We start from the raw sequence: 24,043 nt of genomic DNA, 5'->3' as shown, positions 1-24,043 counted from the left end.
TGGACTCAGGAGTGTAGTGATGGAGCCATGTTTCATCCATTGTCACATATCGACGGAAAAACTCGGGTGTATTACGAGTTAAAAGCTGCAAACACCGCTCAGAAAAATCAACACGTTGTTGTTTTTGGTCAAATGTGAGCTCGCGCGGCACCCATTTTGCACAGAGCTTCCGCATATCCAAATATTGATTAATGATATGACCAACACGTTCCTTTGATATCTTTAAGGCCTCTGCTATCTCGATCAACTTCATTTTACGGTCATTCATAATCATTTTGTGGATTTTTTAGATGTTTTTTTCGGTAACCACCTATTTCTGGCATCCACTGCGTTCACCGTCCTCCGTACTCATTTCACCACGCTTGAATTTGGCATACCAATCAAGTTTTTGCTTCCACTGTATTTTTTCCCTTCAGAAAACAGTATTTTATCAAAACACGAAATTCCTTTTTTCCATTTTTTTCACAATAACAAAAATTGCTTCACAAAAGACGCTCTATCTCTCAAACTAATTGACTTACAGACGTCAAATTTTGACACGAATCAATTGAAGGTTGGTACTATATAAAAATAATATGCATTTAATACTAGCGACGCCATCTATGTGTCAGACCGGGGACTTATTAGCCAACCTGTTACTACTATTTTAAATTTTTTTACTATGAAACTGTAAAATGTGTCTTATTAAAGACTTAAAGTCAGAAAAGAACGGTGCTTGATATAAACGAAATGGACTGTGTTGTTGGTTCAAAAATATTTTTTTTTATTGAAAAAATAAAATTTTTCTAACAAACGAATTTTTTTTAAATTTTCGAAGAAATTCAAAAAACTCTTACAAAAGAAGAACGTTTTCGGTACACATTTTCCAAACGTTTTTTTCAAAAATATTTTTTTTATTGAAAAAATAAAAATTTTCTAACAAACGATTTTTTTTTTTAAATTTTCGAAGAAATTCAAAAAACTCTTACAAAAGAAGAACGTTTTCGGTACACATTTTCCAAACGTTTTTTTTTCTTTGCGTATGGAAATTTATTTTTCAGGCGCATAATTTTCAAAAAAAAATCGCAAATATTATATACTCATATGAGGTATATTATTTTTACTACATAATACTAAAGTTAAGATTACTTGCATAATTGGTAACCAAAACGGATTCCTAGATACCTGACATAACGAAGAAAAATGTCTCAAACTCAATAGGCCCAAATTATTTGGAATAGTTTGGAGAGAAGTTTGTGTCTTAAGTCTTTTGTTTTACCCCAAAAGGCAGGTACTATGTTCGGTTGGCGCTCTGAAAATGTATTGTATTAATCTACTTTTGATACAGGTTATTTTACTCAATGGAAACGTAGGGCCTATTTTGCATCTACTAAAACTTATTTCTTGTACAAAAATACAAATTACTTAAAAAATAAGTTATTTTTAAATACAATTTTTAACAAATTAATAACTCATCAAAAAAAAAACCTTCATCACCCATCTCATAGTTTCTGTTACCAAGTGTAATTGCTTTAAGTTGTTGCTGTTTTTTTTTTTCTTCCATAAAATAATAAAACATGATACCAAAACGTTGTGTTATCGCTGATTGTAGAGTTTTAATTTTTCTTATGAAAATTTACAACCACAAATAAACCAACAATCAACTAACCAACAGCAACCAACCAAGTCAATTGCCAACTTCTCACTAACCAGCTTTTCTTTGGAATATCTTAGTTCATTATTTGTTGTAATTAAATATGAAAATTTATTCTAGTTTAACATTTTTATGTTTGTTTATAACATATTATATACGAAGAAAAAAAAATTAACAAGTACCACAACAGCAGCAGTTGCTCCCGCTTTCAGTATCAGTGGTTAATTGTGTTTTAATCGTACTTCGATATACGATGAAATGGATGAAAATGGCTGTGATTTTTGTTTATTTGCTAGCTGCTTGACTGTTACAATTCCCTCGCTGAAAAGTAGGTTAAGTGCAATCGCTTTAATTGCGTTAACACAAAATAGAAACGTAAACATGAGAAAAGCGAACAAACACACAAATCTGAATCGCTCACTACAAACTGAAAGTCAAAGCAAATGAATTTCGAGTCGAGTATGAAATGAAAACCTTAACTAATGATATTTCGAATCTGTATTACAATGCCGTCGCGACCAGGTCATTTCAAATAATTTTTGGCTGCTTAGGGTTTTGGTTACCGAAGTGTTATTTAAAACAATTGCAACTAATTTGATATGACATTGAGTTGTATTAAGAAATTAAGAACAAACGGAAGTGGTTTATGGCGTTTTGTTAAAATCGGTTTAACAATTGATATAACTAAATTATATTTAAGTTTAATAATAGACAAGTCGTCGTCGCATGGTAGATTTTGCAGAATTGTATTAAATATAAATATAATAATAAAAATATTTAAAAATGTATTACAAATGGATATCCAGTTCTAAAAATATCAAGTTGCTGATGATGACCGTTGTAGGAATATTATTTCTATACTAAACCGTAGTACACTGAAAAAATTTTTACGTAATATTAAAGATTACGCAACCTAAATTTTAGGATGCACAATTTACATAGGACAAATTTATTAACAATGAAATTTTATTTAAAATAAAGTTTACAATCTTTCCATCAAAAATTGTTATTGAAATTAGGACACAAATTTTGCAAAATCTCCGTTTGAACTAAAGCAAATTTTCCTTAATAAAGAAACACATTTTTGATTTAAAGAATTCTTTAGATTTAAGAAAAACGCTTCAATTATAGGCTAAGATTTATTTGGAGGATTTAAATTCTTTAGCTTAAAGTTTTTTGGAATTAAAACAACATTTATGATTTGGATTTTAAACCGACAATTGTTTGAACATATATACCACAAACATGAAAATTCGATAAATGAGATCTGTATCCCAATTTTAATTTTATTTATCCTACATTTAAAGCCAGGTAGGTCGCTAAAATGTCTTTTTGAGGAATCCGCGTATGGATTGTAAAAAGTCGACTTTTTGAACTTCCGACATACTCAAAATGTAAAAAATATATTTTTCGGAAATTTGAAAGTTTAGTTTCCCTTTTTTTAATTTTTAACATTACCACAATTTGGATACAAGTAAAAAATTCAATACATACACTCAAAAAAAGTTTACTTGGATACAAAGATTTTGACCTTCCCTTAAGGATTTTGGTATTGATTTCCAGCCAAAGATGTGGCTTCTTTAAAATAAAGAAATTTTTTAGCGACCTATCTGACTTTAAATCTAGGACCAATAAAATTAAAATTAGGATACAGATCTCATTTATCAAATTTTCAGTCTCTTTTCATGGTCTATTAATAAAGGTACTCATGTACAAACATATGCCAGTTTAAAAATCCAAATTATAACGGATACTTCAAATTAAAAAATGTTTTCTTATTCCAAAAAACTTTAAACCAAAGACGCTAAATGCTCAAAATAAGTCTTAGCCTATATTTGAAGCGTTTTTATCTTAAATCTAAAGTTTCTACATTTCAGTTAATTTATGGACAATTTCTTTAAATGAAAAATGTTTTTCTTTTTTTAAGGAAAATTAGCCTTAGTTCAAAGATATGGGACTTTAACGGAGGTACGCAAATTTACAAAATTTGTGTCCTAAATTTAATGAAAATAATTTTTGAAGCAAAGATTATAAACTTTATTTTAATTATAATTTCATTATTTTAAAGAAAATTGACCTTAATCTTTTGTAAATTTCGCATCCTAAAATTGAGGTTTCGTAATCTTTGATATCAAGTAAATATTTTTTTTAGTGTATGTATCCCGTTTATAATAATTTTTAAAATAAATGATATCTCTCCATGGTCTCAACGTTACTTATTTGCATCATATTCCGCTTTTCATACAATGGGGATATTTCGTTAAAATCCACTTAAGCTAAGATCGAAAGTAGATTAGTAGACTTGAGTCCATTTTCCAAAATATTAAAAGTCGACAAGTCGAATTTTAAAATTACAATAAGGTCGACTTCGGCTCTCTTTCTCTGTCTTAATTTCATCAAATGGAGAAATATCTGATTTTTCTTTTCGATGGGTACACTGAAAGAAGCGCTTTCTAAGGAACGAAATTTTAAACAAAGGATTTTTTCGTTTAACACTAAAATTTTTTCTTTAAAAACAAATAAAGAATATTAAAAAAATTTACCCCGGGGATTCTGCCTATTCTGACTTTTGATATGTGTTACTTTTCCATTTTTGTATGCTTTCTTATATTTTTGGATACATAAAAAACGATGTTATCAAAGAGTTGTGGGACCAAATCATTTTTGTTCAACTCCGACTATGAGATAATACCAGATTGGTCCGTTTAGTACTTAGTCGTCTTGTGTATCGCAAGTTAAATTCACTATCGTGTCATATTTGGAGCAAAAACGAATCTAACGCAAGCCACTGCTTTTTCCTATATTTTGGGCAACGTTCGGACACCGCGACGAATATAGGAGTAATTTTTTGACTCTATCTGCGATTCGACCCAGTCATGAGTCATCGATTGGAAAAAATGATAATCAGTAGGAACAGCGTCTGGACGGGTGGGTCTAACTTCCCATTTGAATTTTGTCGTAATGGCGCAACTTTTCATCACCAGTAACTATGGTACAAAAAACCATTCATAGGGTTACTTACGAGCAGCTCTTCGCAACCTTTGTGGCCACGAAATTTGACATATTGAGAGCCAAAAACTATCGCATGTTGTTTACACCAGGGCTGTAGATTCGAGTCAAGTTTGTTCCACTCCGTCTTTTTGGGAGCCACCGTGGTACAATGGTTAGCATGCCCGGCATGCATACACAAGGTCGTGGGTTTTTCAGCGGTGGTTTATCCCACTCCAGTAATGCTGGTGACATTTCTGAGGGTTTCAAAGCTTCTCTAAGTGGTTTCACTGCAATGTGGTACGCCGTTCGGACTCGGCTATAAAAAGAAGGTCCCTTGTCATTGAGCTTAACATGGTTTCTGTTAAATAAAGTTTCTTTAATTGGCTCGTGGGCGCTGAAAACTATGCTATATAAATATAACTGTTTGCGTTGATGGCTATAACAATAATTGTCTGTTGATGACAATAACAGGTTCGTAGCCCGTAAATAACTAAAAAATCTCGTGGAAGTGAGAAATATGTGAGGGAAAATGCAATTAGCCAGAAAAGATTTTTTTTTAATTTGGTCTTTATGAAATTGTTTTTAGTTCCTGTAAAAGAAAAAAACGTTTATCAAAAAAGTATATACTTTTCTTCCAAATAAACTTTCTTACAACGAAAAGCAAATGAGAAACGATCTTCGTTTGTGTAAAATTTCGTTTGGGAGAAAAGAATTATTTTTTTGCGTGTACACAGTCAAATCTGAGGTCTAAACGAACTCCATATTTCAGAACGATGGGTTCTTGGATACCGCTATGTCGTCTTAATATTTTCTTTATTTTACATATCGTCGAAAATCGATATTTTGATATGTTATAAATGGAATGCCAATGTTATGATGGTGATCAATAAAATGGATCAATTCAGCACATATTCTATTCTAAACTACTAGTATACATAAAATAAAACTTCATCATTAGAAGTTGCAGTGAGATTGCAGTCAACCCATATTTTTTACATCACCGTGGAATTTCATTCACATCAATACATTTGGTATGGTTTGAAACATCGACAATATGTCGATATGGGGAGTAGCAAATGTTGTATTCCATGACTTCGTTTTCGAAGAACTTAATGTAATCTAAAATTTGTTTAGTTACAAAAAAAATATGAAGTGCTTTTCAAGCTTTTGTTTAACCGAAATCGGAGATTTCAATGATTTAGGCTCCGACTCCGAACCCAGAAAAATCTTCAGACCAAGACGACGGCTTCAACTCCCGCTCCGATTCCACAGCCCTGGTTTACACCCCACGGAAATTGCACATACTGAAAATGGAAGCTATGGAATAAGTTTATGACATAAACTTGGATGATTCGATATATCCCGAATCATCCAATACATTTTCGTAAACTTACTCTTTATTTCGTAAACGAACTTTTTTTAAAGGATTTTAAAAAATTACGAAAAATTCCCAAATTCAATTACGACATTTCAAAATTTCCCAAAAATAAAAATAAAATACCTATCGCTGGTATTTTATTTTTGGCAGACTTTTATATATTATCATAAACATTCGATATCAAACGCCCAAATACCTGACCCACTATATCACATTTCTCCTGGCTTGATACTTTAATTAAATTTGTTTTTATTTCAATAAATTTCAATTAATTTATTTATTTCTATTAAAATTTTTTGAACAAACGAAACACAAATTGATGGCATTGAATAAATGACATTTTAATCCCAAGTCTTATAATTTTGTTTGTTTTTTTTTTCATTTTAGTGATTTTGATAAACTCAACAAAGCAGATGTATACTACAACAATGCATTGGCATTTGCAACAGCTGAAAAATATTTGGGAATTCCCGCACTGCTCGATGCTGATGATATGGCTGCTTATGAAGTCCCCGACAGATTATCCATTCTTACATATTTGTCACAATACTATCAAGCATTTGCAACACAAAGTGAGTACTATATTTAATTTGAAATATTTTTGCCATACAAAGTTGATTTCAAAAAAATGTTATTGGAAGCCAATTTTTAAGAACTTTAAATCCGATATTTAAAAATAAATAATACAATATTCTAGGACCAAAAATTTCCCCATTACTTATTGTTTCTTTTTTGTCCTCTGCAGTATATAAAAATTTAAGGAAGGCTTGCAGTTTAACAACGAATTTGCCACTTTGCAAATTTTTAAAATTATTTTGTTTGTATTGTACATATATTTTCCAAAGTATTGTCTGTTTTCATTGGTATTGCACTACAATGGTCAGTTTTATTTTTAAAATGCAAAAAATATCTCTCCAGCCAACATGGCAAACAAACATAAAAATTACTACAAAAAATCTTCAAATACTAAGGGGGAAACTGATTTATAGGCTATATGAGACTACACCGTGATGGTAGTACCCCTGGGTGGTGGCTATGGAATTGGCATCCATAAAATGCATTAAAGTTTGCACTTAAAATTCATCATTCGTTTTTCTGAATTTTGATTTCAAAAGACCAACACCGCTAATCCTCAAGCTACTAACTTGGTTGCTCGGTTGGTTGGTTGGTTAGTCTTTGCTGTTCATTTTCGCTTTTTGTTTTGGGTAAAGAGAGACTACCTCTAGTAGTATCTAGTATATGTATGTTCCACTGCTTGCATACTCAGTGAGGCATACTCTGCTTCCTTTGCCAACTGACGACCACATTAGCTCGATTGGAGTGTTAAATTTTATTTTCAGTTTTAAAGTTAATTTTAGTAGCTTTTTGGGCTACGTTGTTTTTTCGTTTCTTAGGTTTGTGTTACTAAATAACCCCCCCTATTCGTATATTCATTTCGAAATTGGGTGTGTAAATTTAATACCGTGACGATAACCAAAAAAAAAAAAAAAACAACAACATAGACACTTTTTCGATGTTCTAAAATTTAGATTTTTTCGTGAAACCACAAATTTTGTAAATTTCGTGCTTGAGATAATTTTGAGACGCCTTGAGATGTAATTACATCACCAAATACTAAAAAAAATGTGACATAAAACTTAAATAAGCGTAAAAGTTGAAACTACTGTCTGTATTCCTAAGAAGTGCTCGTGAAAGTTGATTTAATGTTTGATTTTATTGTTTTCAATATGGAAATGAAAATCAATGGATTTTTATAACCTGCACCACTGCACTATGGGCGAAAATTGAAAATTTGCGGCAAAAATTATATACAATCAATCTAGTATCTCCCAACATGGTATATATATATATATATTTCTTATCAAAATCAAATGTTACTAACAAAAAAGGGAGTCAATCTCCCTTATTCCAGGTGCGTTAGGTTAGGTTAGGTGGCAGCCCGATGTATCAGGCTCACTTAGACTCTTCAGTCCATTGTGATACCACATTGGTGAACTTCCCTCTTATCACTGAGTGCTGCCCGATTCCATGTTAAGCTCAATGACAAGGGATCTCCTTTTTTATAGCCGAGTCCGAACGGCGTTCCACATTACAGTGAAACCACTTAGAGAAGCTTTGAAACCCTCAGAAATATCACCAGCATTACTGAGGTGGGATAATCCACCGCTGAAAAACTTTTTGGTGTTCGGTCGAAGCAGGAATCGAACCCACGACCTTGTGTATGCAAGGCGGGCATGCTAACCATTGCACCACGGTGGCTCCAGGTGCGTTACTATCAGGGCTGTAGAGTCGAGTTATGTTTGCTCGACTCCGACTCCAGCATTTCTTATTAGACTCGACTCCGGCTCCGGAGTTGACTCCAGGTACGGTACCTAAATCTCATTTTAACTGTATTCCAATTGTAATTTTAAGGTGTAGTGTTCCAAAAGTAGACATATGGCAAAATAGAATACTATGTCTGACTAATCAGATAGAAAGTTTAGATGTTAAAAAATGTAATGTGTCGGATATATAAAACAAACATAAATGCCATAACTGACGTCGTGGTCTGACAGACACCGCAAAATTAATTTTCTTGCGTATCTTCCTAAACTACGAAGCATCAATGTCTCCGCTCTCAGTACATTTTCTTTTTATTTAAAATAGTTTAGATTTGTTTAATTAAATTTTAATTCGAAATGTGAACGTAGGATATCAGTTTAGAAATGAGGTCTGCTGGACCCCACGTCGGTTTTATTGTTAAAATTAGACCACCTCAGCTACAGAAGATTAAAATTGGTTCAAATTTAGATATAGCTTCCATATAAATATATTTCACCCGATTTACAATCTTATGGTCACAGATCTAAAAATTTTACGTGATTTTTGACAGAGACCGTAAAATTTACATGCTTACTATGTACCTAAAAGTTTTTGAAATTGATTCAGATTTACATATAACTCCCATATATATCTTTCGCCCGATTTTGGGTGTTAATTTAATTGATTTATTACTACTTGTATCTCAATAAATTTATTTATGATTATTTTGTCTATGAGCGTCGTTGAATTTCCTTCAAAATAACCGCTAACACCACCCTCCCAGCAATAATTGCATAAACAATACCACTGTTGGCCACAAAATTTTAACATATTTTTCCCTAACTGCATATTAAATAAGTTATAAATCATAAGCCAATAATAACTTCCCCTCAAATTTCTATAGAAAAAATGGAAATATTTTGAAAAGTGCAATTATAAATTTTAACACTTTGCCAAACGGTTTTCAACGTTCGAACAAATGTGAAGGAAACAAAAAAAAAACGACATAAAAATTACTACCTTTATCACCTTCGGCAATAACTTTCAATGCAACGTAAGAATAAGAAATGGGAGAAAAAAAAACCTATTTCTTCATGAAGTTTTGTTTGTTGTCTTCGATTTCAGCATTGTGGGGCGGATCATAAATTGTTTAGACAATTCCATATATGACGATTACCAATGCTGAGGTTATTGTTGTCAGAATTCTATTGCGGTCTTTTATTATCACGTTGTTACTCCTTGATTTTCATTTTAAAAATTATTACAAATCTTATATTGATTTATGACTCTAACAAAAATTTACCCATTTTTTGTTGCCTTGAGAAAAATGATTGTAGAAAGAAGTTTTTCCCCTAACCCATGGTTGATGTTTACGTCGTTAGAGTTATGTATAGAATTTTTATTGAATTTCAATAAAATTTCATTGGTCGTTTCATTGTTATAGCACAATTAAGATTAGCAGGCTGATAGCAATCTTTAGGTTATCCTGTGGAATATATATATATATATATATATCACGTTTTCGAATAAAGGTTATTCTTCAATTACACTGAAAAACTTATTTTGACCTTAAAACAAAAATGTGTTTTCTGTTTAGCATAGAAGACAAAGTATTCGCAAGAGCTAAATTACACTAGTTTACAAAATATAGTTTCTGCTGAGAAGTAATGTTCCAACAATTGTTGGCATTAATATATACTCAGACAGTCAACCTGCAATAAAATCCTTGGATTCTGTGTTCCTTGACTCGAAAATGGTCATCGACTGCCGCAAATCTCTTAACGAGATAGGTGAGCAGTACAATACTCATCTAAAATGGGCCTGGCCATAGGAACATACCGGGGAACTGCGAAGCATATTGGTTAGCAAGGCTAGGAACATATTCCAGGGGAACTAGAATCCGTTGGTATGCCTCTGGCTACCTGGAAGCTCTTACTGCGCGAGAAGACTGTTATGATGGAAAATGTTCGATGGGAGAATGGCAAGGGTTGTAACGACACCAAGCAAATATGGCCCCATTTAAAGCGCACACTAGATATGCTTGTGTTCTCAAGACGTCAGATTTCACTCCTGATATCTGCTATAACGAAGTATAATGACTACTGTATCAGCTGTTATGATGCGGAGGAAAGTCCTCCGCCATTGTCCATTTTAGTGACAAACATGTTACATGATCACCATCCAAAAATAACATTTTTCTCTTAAAACATGTTTGAGGTGATCATATTCCTTCTCTGAGTGTATACAATAAATTAGGCAGTGCATCCACACTGCATGAATCGGTGGCAATAACGTAAACGAGTAATCAAACTAGTTTATGATCATTCGTTTACGTTATTGCAACCAATTATATATACTCAAGATTATATATCACTTCTGAGCAATATTTCTATTAAAACGAGCAATTATATGAGCGCTATGTAGAAACTGCTCTAAATTGGGACATCGCCCATAAAAATCAGGGCTGATTCGGTTGTTTTGTAAGCAGTTTTTACTGTCTCCCTCCCTTACAATCCTGCTGAAATAGTGCTCCATTTGTTGCTGGGATGTAATAGGTACTTTTGGTTAATGTGGTATCACAATGGACTGAATAGTCTAAGTGAGCCTGAAACTTAATCGGACTGCCTACATTTGATGAGGTGAATACTCTTATGTATTTTTATATGTTGCATTCGAAAATGTAGATTACTTTTTTTATGAAACAGTTTTTGAGATATCGAGTTATTTTTAGTTTTTAGGCCTTTTTTCACTAAACAAATCATATCTCGAGCTAGATTACATATTTGTTGGTACTTGAATGCAAGGTATTGAGATGACAAATACACGTGTATACTTGGATCTGTGATAAATCAAGTGGTTCCAAATATATCGATCGATCGAAATAGGACGAATTAAAAAAAAAAATCTTGAATTTCGTATGGCGCTAAATACATTTTTGCAATTTTTATACCCTCCACCATAGGATGGGGGTATATTAACTTTGTCATTCCGTTTGTAACACATCGAAATATTGCTCTAAGACCCCATCAAGTATGTATATTCTGGGTCGTGGTGAAATTCTGAGTCGATCTAAGCAAGTCTGTCCGTCCGTACGTCTGTTGAAATCACGCTAACTTCCGAACGAAACAAGCTATCGACTTTAAACTTGGCACAAGTAGTTGTTATCGATGTAGGTCGGATGGTATTGTAAATGGGCCATATCGGTTCGCTTTTACATATAGGCCCCATATAAACGGACCCCCAGATATTGTTTGCGGAGCTTATAAGAGTAGCATATTTCATTCGATTCGGCTGAAATTTGGTACATGGTGTAAGTAAAGTAAAAATAAAAAAGATATGGTCTCTAACAACCATGCAAAAATTTGTCCATATCGGTCCATAATCATATATAGCCCCCATATAAACCGATCCCCAGATTTGACCTCCGGAGCCTCTTAGAGGAGCAGAATTCATCCGATCCGGTTGAAATTTGGTACGTGGTGTTAGTATATGGTCTCTAACAACAATGCAAAAATTGGTCCATATCGGTCCATAATTATATATAGCCCCCATATAAACCGATCCCCAGATTTGACCTCCGGAGCCTCTTAGAGGAGCACAATTCATCCGATCTGGTTGGAATTTAGTACGTGGTTTTAGTTGATCTATAACAACCATGTCAAAATTGGTCCATGTCGGTCTATAGTTATATATAGCCGAACCCCAATCACACAAAAATTGGTCCAGATCGGTTCATAATGATGGTTGCCACTCGAGCCAAAAATAATCTACCAAAATTTTATTTCTATAGAAAATTTTGTCAAAATGTTATTTGTATAGAAAATTTTGTCAAAAGTTTATTCCTATACAAAATTTTGTCAAATTTTATTTCTATAGAAAATTTTGGCAACATTTTATTTCTATAGAAAATGTTGTCAAAATTTTAATTCTATTGAAACTTTTGTCAAAATTTTATTTCTATAGAAAATTTTGTCAAAACGTTATTTCTATAGAAAATTTTGTCAAAATGTTATTTCTACAGAAAATTTTGTTAAAATTTTAATTCTATAGAAAATTTTGTCCAAATTTTACTTCTATAGAAAATGTTGTCAAAATTTTATTTTTTCAAAATTTTATTTCTATAGAAAATTTTGTCAAACTTAATTATATACGTATTTAATCGGCCTTTTTTAGTTTAATATATACCAAGTATGGACTATGTGGTATATATTACGGTGTTAGAAAGTTTTAAGATACCTTGCCATCGGCAAGTGTTACCGCAACCAAAGTAATTCAATTGTGGATGACAGTCTTCAGTAGAAGTTTCTACGCAATCCATGGTGGAGGGTACATAAGCTTCGGCCTGGCCGAACTTACGGCCGTATATATTTGTTAACTCAACAATTTTCTCTTCAAACTGCGAAATGATTGAAAAACAATAATTATGTCTAATAAATTTTCTTGAATTTGTCGAAAAATATTCACTTATTTCTGTGATATTGGGGTTTCTACAACATTTTATTTAAAATTTTCTAAAATTAACCTACTTTCTCCTTCCAGGTCGGTTTATTATTTTTTATTTTTTTAGTGTAGCAAAATGTTGAGAATTTGGCCTGAATTAAGACTATGTAAATTATATTAGTCCTACTCCAAAATACAGTTATTTTAATATACATATGTATCGCGAAGAAAATTCTATATTCCGAAGTGTTTGTGTCTTAAGTCTTTTGTTTTGTCTGCAATACGTAGTTGTTGAATACTTAAAACAATTTTTAAAGATTAATATTTTTTAATTTTTTTTACTAATATATTGCCCGTAAATGACATGATATCATTTCTTATTATAATTTTAAACACAAAAACTACACTGAAAAAAAATTTCGTAGTTATATCAAAACTAAAAATAAATTATTTTTATTTATATTTTACAAAATCAGTTGTAAACAAATATAATTAACAGTTTAAAGGTCAACTATCAAACAACCACAATTATTTTTATTGCTAAAATTTATTTGTTTGTAATAAAATTTTATTATTTTTTTTCAAATTTTTCCACAGCCAAAATAAATTTTCTTTTGTTTCAAACATGTCTCAAACATTTTATGACCGCAACGTGGGTATAAAGTTCAATGACCGAGGTAGTTCATACTTGCTATAAAACAGTTTACTTTTTTTCTGTGTATATTTAATTATACCTAAAAGATAAACTAAAACCTTTCACTTTATATGCTTTTATTAAATACTGAAAATTCTTACTCCATAACTTCATCTTTGCCAATACTAACCACATTTTCATTTAAAGCCAACATTTAAACATCCCGTCTACATCAATCACCTGTAGTTAGTACTAAATCTGAAAGCTAATTTACTATAACTGTTCAAAATGGGTTAATCGATTTCCTTTCATCATACTCATGCTTGCTTACTACAACGGCGGACAAGAGTCAAGATTCAGATTCAGTTGGTTTTTTTATAAAATAAAAAAATCATTTAAAGTTCATTGCCATCAATATTGATATTTTTTATTACAACAGAAACGTGCTATGGCTCATATTACACAATATTATAAAACTAAAGAGAGGGGAAAATAACGAAGAAACTTCACGTTACCCACAGCTAGCATTGCCATCAGCATTGGAAGCAGAGAAAGTTCACAAGTACTTAATGAAAACACACACAGATATCGAGAAATAACAAAGTATCTTTCTTTTCCTTTTGGGATCTTTCGTTTTTCTTTCTTTCTCTGATTTAGTCGTAATACATGCAACAACGTCATCAAAGTCACTAAACTCTAAGAAAACCTTTATGGACTTTTATTGATCATATGTTTCCATCGACAGGGTGAGATTAAATATTGGGTGAGAAGAAAGCCGCCACATAAAATGTATTGGTACCAGTTGAAACTTTGTATTTTCTTCTCATAAGGGAATTTTTTGTACGTTTGTTTTATTTTTTTTTATTACTTTTTAAATATTATTTTCATTTTGTTTTTAAATTTTGCTTTTGATTTTAGTTCTTAATACACTTGTGACCTTCCTGGTCACTCTTGTATTAAATTCTATACAATTGCATTGATTTGCTTAAATTTTTCGGAGGAGCAGACAGAATTTGCCAGTTGGACTTATTGCCAAAATCGTCAAAACAACTCCTCATCTAATCATAAACGATTTACATTTCGATTAATAGGATTTTGTGATTTTTTATTAGATTTTGTGATTTTTTTCGGGAAGTATAATCTTCACAATTATTCTTAAGTCAACTTACATTTACAATTTTCCTGCTCTACCATGTAAAAGTACATGGATTGGCTTTTATATTTCGGGATCTCACAAAAATTTCTTTATAGAAACTTTTTCCAAAATTTTATGTTTATAAAGATTTAACAAAAAAAAATACTATTTTTGGTAGAATTCTACCAACTGTTGCAACCGTGGCGGTAATACAAATTTATATTCTAAGTTATATACGTTGCATATTCATGTTTTAAGATAATAAAGTACTTACACGCAAAAAAATAATTCTTTCCTCTCAAACGAAATTTTAGACAAACAAAGTTCGTTTCTCATTTGCTTTTCGCTGTAAGGATGTGTATTTGGAAGAAAAGTATATACTTTTTGTGATAAACGTTTATTCTTTTCCAGGATGTAAAAACAACTTCATAAACACAAACTCAAAAAAAAAACATTGTTTTCTTGCTAATTGCATTTTCCCTCACATCTTTCTCACATCCACGAGGGTTTTAGTTCTTAACACCTTTTTCTGTAATACCAACAATGTAGAAGAAATTGTACGATTTTATAAATTTTTAAATTTTTTTTACCTTTCGCGGACGGAGAATCGAACTGCGGACCATGCACTTTGTAAGCCAACACACTAACCACTGAGCTATATACCTGTTATGGTCATCAATAGATAATTACCCATATAAGTTATATTTATATATCATAGCCTGCGGCGCCCACGAACCGAATAAACAAAGTTTATTTAACAGAAACAAACATTTAGTTTGGCACCGTGGAGCAGTGGTTGCTACGTCCGACTTGCATGCCAAGGGTCGTGGGTTCGATCCCTGCTTCGACCAAAGTTTTTTTACATATATTCCAGATATGTTCGGAAGATTCCGAAAAAATGTTCAACATTACATTGTACTATATTAAATTTTGAACTGTAAAATGTGTCTTATTAAAGACCTAAATTCAGAAAAGAACAGTGTTTGATATAACGAAATGGACTGAAATGGACAAAAATAACGTTTTTTATTGAAATTTTTTTTTTTTTTTTTGGTGATAAAAGTTTAAAATTTTCGAAGCAATTCAAAAACTCTAACAAAAGAAAAGCGTTTTCGGTACACGTTTACCAAACGTTTTTTTTTCTTTGCGTGTAGATAGACAGACGTACAGAGAGCTACATCAATTCAAAACTTCATTCTAAAACAATTATGGTTCTTAGACTCATATTTCTCGGTGCTACACAACAAAAATCGTCAAACTCAGGACCATTTACATATTTTGGCCATAAAAATCGTCAACCGAATTCAAAGTCTATAAAATATCGACATCACAGTAACAAACAAAATTTGATATTTAATCAAAGGTACTTAAATAATAATTAAATTTCTTACGCGCCAAGCATGGTATATTTGGCTCTTTATAAATTCTTTAAAGTTTTGGTAAATATTGTATGCAATATTTAAAATTCGGCTAATATTATATTATCAATAAAGCATGTAAATATACATGCATCATCTTTAGTTATTGTATCGAAAAATACGTGATTTTTTCCGGTTGTATTCTCTCTGGCAAAAATGACAAGAAACTAAAAAAAATGGTTAAAAACATAAATGTCTGAAATATCACATAAGATAGTAACATCTAAATGTGCTAATTACTAGATTGTATAAGGGGTTCATAGGGTTATATGAGCGTTATTGGGCAATGTATTGCATGGAGTTGTAATTTTCCCCACTTTTATTTTGTTGCTGATTTGGTAATCCAACACAGATTCCTTGATTTATTCATATGCCCCATGGTTTGTTTTTCTTTGGCTACCTTTGACAAAAAACAGCTAGAAATGGAAATTTTCGTCGACTGGTTGCTAGTATGTGCTTTTCATTCAATTATGTAAATTTGTTTTTCTTATTTCTCTTCTTTTTCCACTCGCAACATCAATGATTTGGAGGTCAAACATGCCCCATGGCTTGTTAAAGAAAGTAAAAGTTTGCCAATGGGGGGTAATGGATTGGTGTATATTTTGTAGTTGTTCATAAAAAAACCGAAAACAAAAGGTAAAAACTATGAGAAGAATTGTTTAGTGGTTTTTGATTTGGTTTATGATTTTTTTTTTCGAAATATCGTTTTGGAAGATATAACAAAATTACTTTTTATAGCTATTTAATAAAAGTTTATAAAAAAAAAATCCAGAAACAAATATTAATCTACGAAAATAGCTTTATTGTTTTTAGAAATATTGCCTATTACGATTAATACACTTTTGCATGCGTTTGAAACAATTGTCGAAGCGTTTTCGCTACTCTGATTGAGGTATCTCTAAAACATATATTCTGAACGCATCGACCTCTTTCTTTTTACGTACGGGAATAAAAATTCGGTCGCTACCAAGTCTAGAGTATACGGCGAATGACCCATCAAGCCAATATTTTAAGTTCTCAAAAATACATTTTTTTGAGCCGATGTGTCAGAGCTCGAATTTTCTTCGTTTCCTGATTTCTTGGAATCAGAATTGACTGATCTGTTTTGTTCTAGAGGTATGATTGCGATATGTTCTGTTCTTCCGAAAATATAGGCGATCATTTGCTTCGTGCGCGACCAACTTTTGTTGGATTTGGCTCATCTTGAGACACACATACAGTTGACCATCGGGCTCATAGGCCTAAATCCACGATTCATAACCTGTCACGATGTCAAAGCACCGCTATCCTATTTTTGGAGCATTTCTTTGATCAATTGGAGCATTTCTTTTGATCAATTGAAATTGTGTGGGATCTAACGCGATTTTTTTTTTGACGGTCAAATGTTCATGAAATATTGGCCCCACTAATACCTAAAGTTGTCACAATCTCACGATAAATCACATCGTGCCATATCAGTTGACGCACAGCATCAATGGTTTCCGGAATATCAATTGATTTTGGATGACCTTCATGGAATGAATTACGACCTCGGTTAAATTCACCATACCATCGATAAACACTGGTCCTTCACGGAGCTTCATCGCGAAATATTGAATGAAGTTTATCGATGGGAGCCACCGTGGTGCAATGGTTATGCCCGCCTTGCATACACAAGGTCGTGGGTTCGATTCCTGCTTCGACCGAACACCCAAAAGTTTTTCAGCGGTGGATTATCCCACCTCAGTAATGCTGGTGACATTTCTGAGGGTTTCAAAGCTTCTCTAAGTGCAATGTGGAACGCCGTTCGGACTCGGCTATAAAAAAGAGGTCCCTTGTCATTGAGCTTAACATGGAATCGGGCAGCACTCAGTGATAAGAGAAAAGTTCACCAATGTGGTATCATAATGGACTGAATAGTCTAAGTGAGCCTGATACATCGGGCTGCCACCTAACCTAACCTAAGTTTATCGATACAATGTTGTTGAGTTAATTCACGTCGAAAGTTGTAGAAAATAATCAAACATCCTTTATGTTGCTGTAAACAACACAAATAGCGCTCGTATGTCAAAATGTTCTGAGTTCTAAGGGGATCAGACAATCCCGGTATATAAAAGGCAACCCTCTTTTAAACTGAACAAAAGCATGCCCGGTTCCAAAGAATTTGTCTTTGGACTAAAAGTCCAAAGTCAAAGTCCTTTAAAAACCTGTTACAGACAACTTAAATTTTTAAATTTAGGCTCGACTTGTAGTAGAAATAATGCTATGTTTTAAGCAAAAAAGTCTTTAAAACAACGTGTTGAAAGCATCTCCAATTTTTGAGCGCTTCTTTGCTTTGTAGTTAAGATACAAAAGTCAACAAACGTTAACACGATTTCATTAATTTTGAAGAGTTTTTCAAAACTACTAAAGGCAAGTTGCATGATTTACACCAGTAAAATGCGCCATCTATGCTAAGCAAAATTCTCATTCGTATTTCAAGGCCTCACGACAATATTTTTTTAGTGTATATAAAAATACTTCAGAAAACGTCAACGAAAATTTCTATTTGTAGATTTTTGGTAAAATGTTCCTTGTGAATAATAAATATAAACTGTGGGTGAGTTACATTTATATTCTTTTTATGTATTCAGAAGAAATTTAGTGGAAATTTTTAATCTTTAGTGAAAAATGCCTCGAGGAAGTGAACTTTCAAAGCAAGAACGCGGAAAAATTATCGGAATGGACCTAGCAAAAAAAAAATGGAGAAATTGCATTGGCGACAAATCGACACCGCAATTCGATTAATTTTTTTTAAAAATCCCACTAACTATGGTTGTGCTATAAGCAGTGGGCGCATTCCAACCGTTGACCAAAGGACAAAGCAACATATTCGCCAACTTGCTGCCAATGAAAATGTGAGCCGCACATTGGGTTTGAATGTGACTAGACAACGAATTCAGTAAATTATCAAGCACGATATAGGACTAAAATACGAAAATAAAATTCCTAAACCGCGTTTAACACAACACCATAAAAATGCTCGTATTTCTTTTTCTGAAAAAAAAAAACAAGTTTTGGAACAAAGAGTTCGAAACGGTTATATTTAGCGACGAAAAGAAATTCAATTTGGATGGTGCTGATGGCCATCACAAATATTGGAGATTCTCGGAATCCTCGTCACACTTGCTATAAACGCACCCACGGGGGTGGATCTCTTATGGTATGGACAGCTATTGGAGCACGAGGAAAATCTATAATATGTTTTGTCTCCACTAAAATGAACGCAGAGATATATGTCGATTTATTGGAGAACAATTTAAGTTTGGACTTTTCAACAAGATAATGCTCCCATCCCAGCCTCACAAAAAAAACTTTTTTAAGTCTCGTGATATACCTTTACTGGACTGGCCAGCGCTAAGTCCCGATCTAAATCCTATAGAAGATCTCTGGGGCATTTTATCTGCTAAGGTATTTGCGAAGTCCAAGGAATGTACAACACCCAAAGAACTGAAGTCTGCAATTATGCAGAATTGGAAAAATCGATATGGCAACTCTGAAAAACTTGGTATGTTCTATACCTCACCGATTACAGCAAGTTCTAATAAACAAGGGCAATACTATATTGTATTAGTTAATCAAACTATCTTAATTTTATTTTGACATATACACCCTTACAAAAAATCGCTTCTGTAACATATACTCCCAAACATATTTTGCTTCAAGCATATACATTTTTGGGTATTGCCCAAACATTTATATGTTTGATCTCTTCCAATATATAATATGTTTGAAAGCATATTGGTCTAAACAATATATGTTTGGGTAGTCTAAGTTCCAAACATTTTGTATTTTTGCATCCAAATTCAATAATGTTGTCTTCCAAAAAACAATATGTTATTATGTGAACATATAATATGTTTGGAAGCATTTTGCACCCAAAAATATTATATGCTTAAAAAAAATTCTCCCAAACAATATTGTGCTCAAAATTTTATTTATTTATTTATATATTTACAATCATAATGAATTATGAAAATAAACAGGTAATATAGGTGCTAACAACATAGGTTTTCGACCTGAATGCTCAAAATTTTGTTTCTGCCTAATTGTATATTCCCCCACATCTTTCTCACTTCCACGAGATTTTTTAGTTCTTAGCACCTTTTTCTGTAATACAAACATTGTAGAAGAAATTATTCAATTGTATGATTTTTTTTATTTTAATTTTACCTTTTGCTGGACGGGGATTCGAACAGCGGACCACACAGTTTGTAAGGATCAAAGAAGTAGCTGATCAATTGCCCAAGGAAAAATAAAATGTTAATTTTGTAATAACAAGCAACAACCACCAACTTAATTCAATATCGCTCCCTGTTAAATAGCGCTCCAAGCTACTAAACACATATATGTTTATAGGCTATTTCTAAATTAATATATGTTTGCATCCAAGCATATTATATTTACAAACATTTTATGTCCCAAACATAATATGTTCTAACATATTAACATATATGTCCCAAACATGTTATGCTAGTTTATGAACATTATATGCTTGCACTCAAAAATATAATGTTTATAATGTTTATAGCCAAACATATGAAAAACAGTCTTTTTCATCCGTGTAGCTAAAATATAATTTTGCACATATAAATATTTTCTATGACTAAATATTTAAGTATGTATTTTCGGTCAAAACAAACGTTAAGTAAAGATTTAGTTTATGTATTTTAGTAACGTACAAAAGTGTAAATAAAATAAGAAAAAAGTGTTTTCAATAAATATTTTTTTATAAGACTAGAACATAAATTTACACGTTGCACATATAATTTTTTTACGGGGGTATGTAATATATATTTATTACAATAAATGTCTTCTAATAGATTGTTAAATTTTGAAGTTTCAAAATACCCATTTTGGTTTAATTTTAACATATTGCAAAATTGTTTGCCTTTTTAAGTATTGAAATTTCAAAATCCCAATTTTTAGAAATTTTTTAAATATTGCAAAATTGTTTGATAATTATTCCCCATTGAATAATATCTATAATCGATCTCATATTCTTGCTCAATACAAATAAATAAAAATAAATCTTCATATCCACAAAAAAAAAACCAATGTAATCTTTCATCAGTTTGGCCTTATAACACAATCCATTGCCTCATCCAAAGGTAAAATGCAGTTCTATGTGATGATATTACCATCTAACTCCGTACAAGGAAGAAGATACAAAACGTGAAATACCAAAAGTGTTCATTTTCCATTTGGTGCTATTTTAATGTCTTTCAAAGGTGAACAACGTTTAATAGCAACCAACAAAATCAACAAAACATACACAAAAGCCAAACCCTCTGTATAGGCCACCTTATTTGCCCCTCTGGATAAATGCAACCAATTGCCGTTGAAGCAAAACTAAAAACGAATGCAATATTAACGATCGAATGGGATTGTCACTCATTCAACACGAGATTTTCAAAAAGAAATAAAATAATAATGAAAAATACAACACAAAATTGTTTAGATGCAGATATAAACTAAACACGAAGTGTGTCATCTTAAGTAAGTCTCTACGATGCAATTCTCTATTCATTCGTTCATTCATGCTAGACAAATCCCAAAAAGAAGAGCCTTTTTTTCAGTATACAGCAACTCACAGCTGTTAATGTTTAAAATTGTTTAGTTTTTATTCCTTCACTTTTCAATTTGAAAATCTTTATAAAGTGCCAGACAAATCCATAAGTTTTTTTTTTGGAAAAATCTACCAAGAGAGTATAGCGAGGGATCTTTCATGTATTTCTTATTCAACGTCATGGAGTTTTTCATTTTATATACCCACAAAATATAAACAATCTTTTGCTATTGTTGTTAATGTTATAGCAGCTGTCGCATTACATAATCATTGTAAAGATGAGGTGATCGTTACTTCTTTTTGTTTTTTTTTTGTTACCATCTTCTGAGAAGGCTTTTTGTCATTAGTTTCCCACAGAGTTTTCCATGTGCCAAAAGACATCGTAATGAATCTTCTCCACCATGCCACCTCCGCCGCCAACATTAGTTCACAGACTCTTTGCAGAAATATTACCAAGTTTGATATTTGTTGCATGCCACCATGTCTTGTGTTCTACTGTCAGGCTTAATAATGCAACGGTTTGCCATAAAACATTCACGAATGCCACAAAAACATTCAACAACATTAGAAGTAATTGTTTTGAACATTTTTCCTTCAGTGTCCCTCAAGAGGTTTGTTTTCCCATTTTCGGGCAATTTAGTAAAACAAAAACAAAAAGAACTTCAAAGATTTTCATAATAGAATTTTGTGATTTTTCTAAAAATTACAACAAAAAAATCCATAAACAAATTATCTTCATATAGTTATGGAATATAAAGGTCTTATGCAATTGTTTCAATTGTTTCGTATTCTAGAATGGTAATTTTGCAAATAAGTTTTTTTAACAAACTCTAAATATTTTGACGATAACAAAGAAATAATGAAAATAATTTACCGGATGGCCTCAGTTGCCAATACTTTTTTCTATTTTATACTAAATTTAGTATTAATTATAAATAAATAAAATAAGATTAGGCTGAATGAAATTCATATACAGTGATACTACAATGTGTTTTTTTTTGCTCAGGTATATTATATAAGTCACTGCAAATATTATGAACTGATGAAGAAGAAACTGCTTCCCAAAAAAAAAAAAAAAAAACAAATATACACGGCCGTAAGTTCGGCCAGGCCGAATCTTATGTACCCTCCATCATGGATTGAGTAGAAACTTCTACTGTCATCCACAATCGAATTACTTGGGTTGTGGTAATACTTGCCGGTGGGAAGGTATCATAAAACTTATTAACATCGTCTTCTAAATAGTAAGTTAGTCCATACGTGGTATATATTAGACAAAAAAAAACAGATTAAATACGTATACCATTCAGTCCTTGACTCGGTCGAATTGAAATATGGGGGTCCCTTTTTAAAAGGGCTATATACAATTACGAACCGATATGGACAAATTTTTGTGTGATTGGGGATATGTTTATCTGGGGGCTATATATAACTATACACCAATTTTGGCATGGTTGTACCCGGCCATATACTAGCACAATGTAACCAATGTCAACCGAATTTTACTCCTCCAAAAGTCTCCGGAGGTCAAATCTGGGGATCGGTTTATATGGGAACTATATGTAATTGTGGACCGATATGGATAAATTTTTGCACGGTTCCAAAATTTTAACCGTATGAGTTTTGGATGAGTTTTGCTCCTCCAATAGGCTCCAGAGGTCAAATCTGGAGATCGGTTTATATGGGGACTATATATAATTATGGACCGATATGGATAAATGTTTGCACAGTTGTTAGGGATCATATTCTAAATTCGCGTTCCAAATTTCAACCAGATCGGATGAAATTTGCTCCTCGAAGAGGCTCCGGATATCAAATCTGGAGATCGGTTTATATGGGGACTATATATAATTATGGATCGATGTAGACCAATTTTTGCTTGGTTATTAGAGACCATATACTAACAACATGTACCAAATTTTAACCGGATCGGACGAGTTTTGCTCCTCCAATAGGCTCCGGAGGTCAAATCTGGAGATCGGTTTATATGGGGGCTATATATAATTATGGACCGATGTAGACCAATTTTTGCTTGGTTGTTAAAGACTATGTACTAACACCATGTACCAAATTTTAACCGGATCGGATGAGTTTTGCTCCTTCAATAGGCTCCGCAGGTCAAATCTGGAGATCGGTTTATATGGGGGCTATATATAATTATGGATCGATGTAGACCAATTTTTGCTTGGTTGTTAGAGACCATATACTAACACCATGTATCAAATTTTAGCCGGAAAGGATGAAATTTGCTTCTCTTAGATGCTCCGCAAGTCAAATCTTGGGATCCGTTTATATGGGGGGCTATATATAATTATTGGGCCGATATAAACCAACTTTTGCAAGGTTGTTATAGACCATATACTGACACCACGTACCAAATTTCAGGTAGATCGGATGAAATTTGTTTCTCTTAGAAGATTCGCAAACCAAATCTGGGGATCGGTTTATATGGGGCCTATATATAATTATGGACCAATTTTTATATGGGGGTTATATATATTTATGGACCAATTTTTGCATGGTTGT

At 32.3% G+C, this 24,043-nt stretch overlaps 1 protein-coding gene across 3 annotated transcripts in view; it reads left to right on the top strand.

Moving 5' to 3' along the window:
- The window catches only part of MICAL-like (protein), a 254,246-nt gene that overhangs the window by 106,153 nt on the left and 124,050 nt on the right, over positions 1 to 24,043 (top strand). For all 3 annotated transcript variants that reach the window (XM_075298918.1, XM_075298917.1, XM_075298916.1), the window contains exon 4: positions 6,390 to 6,574. In XM_075298918.1, coding sequence (XP_075155033.1) covers positions 6,390 to 6,574 — 185 coding nt within the window. The remainder of the gene's footprint in view (positions 1 to 6,389; positions 6,575 to 24,043) is intronic.

Source organism: Haematobia irritans, chromosome 3, assembly GCF_050003625.1.
Source record: "Haematobia irritans isolate KBUSLIRL chromosome 3, ASM5000362v1, whole genome shotgun sequence".
Lineage (NCBI taxonomy): Eukaryota > Metazoa > Arthropoda > Insecta > Diptera > Muscidae > Haematobia > Haematobia irritans.
The sequence above is the reverse complement of the archived record's forward strand: the minus strand, read 5'-3'. Positions and strand labels throughout refer to the sequence as shown.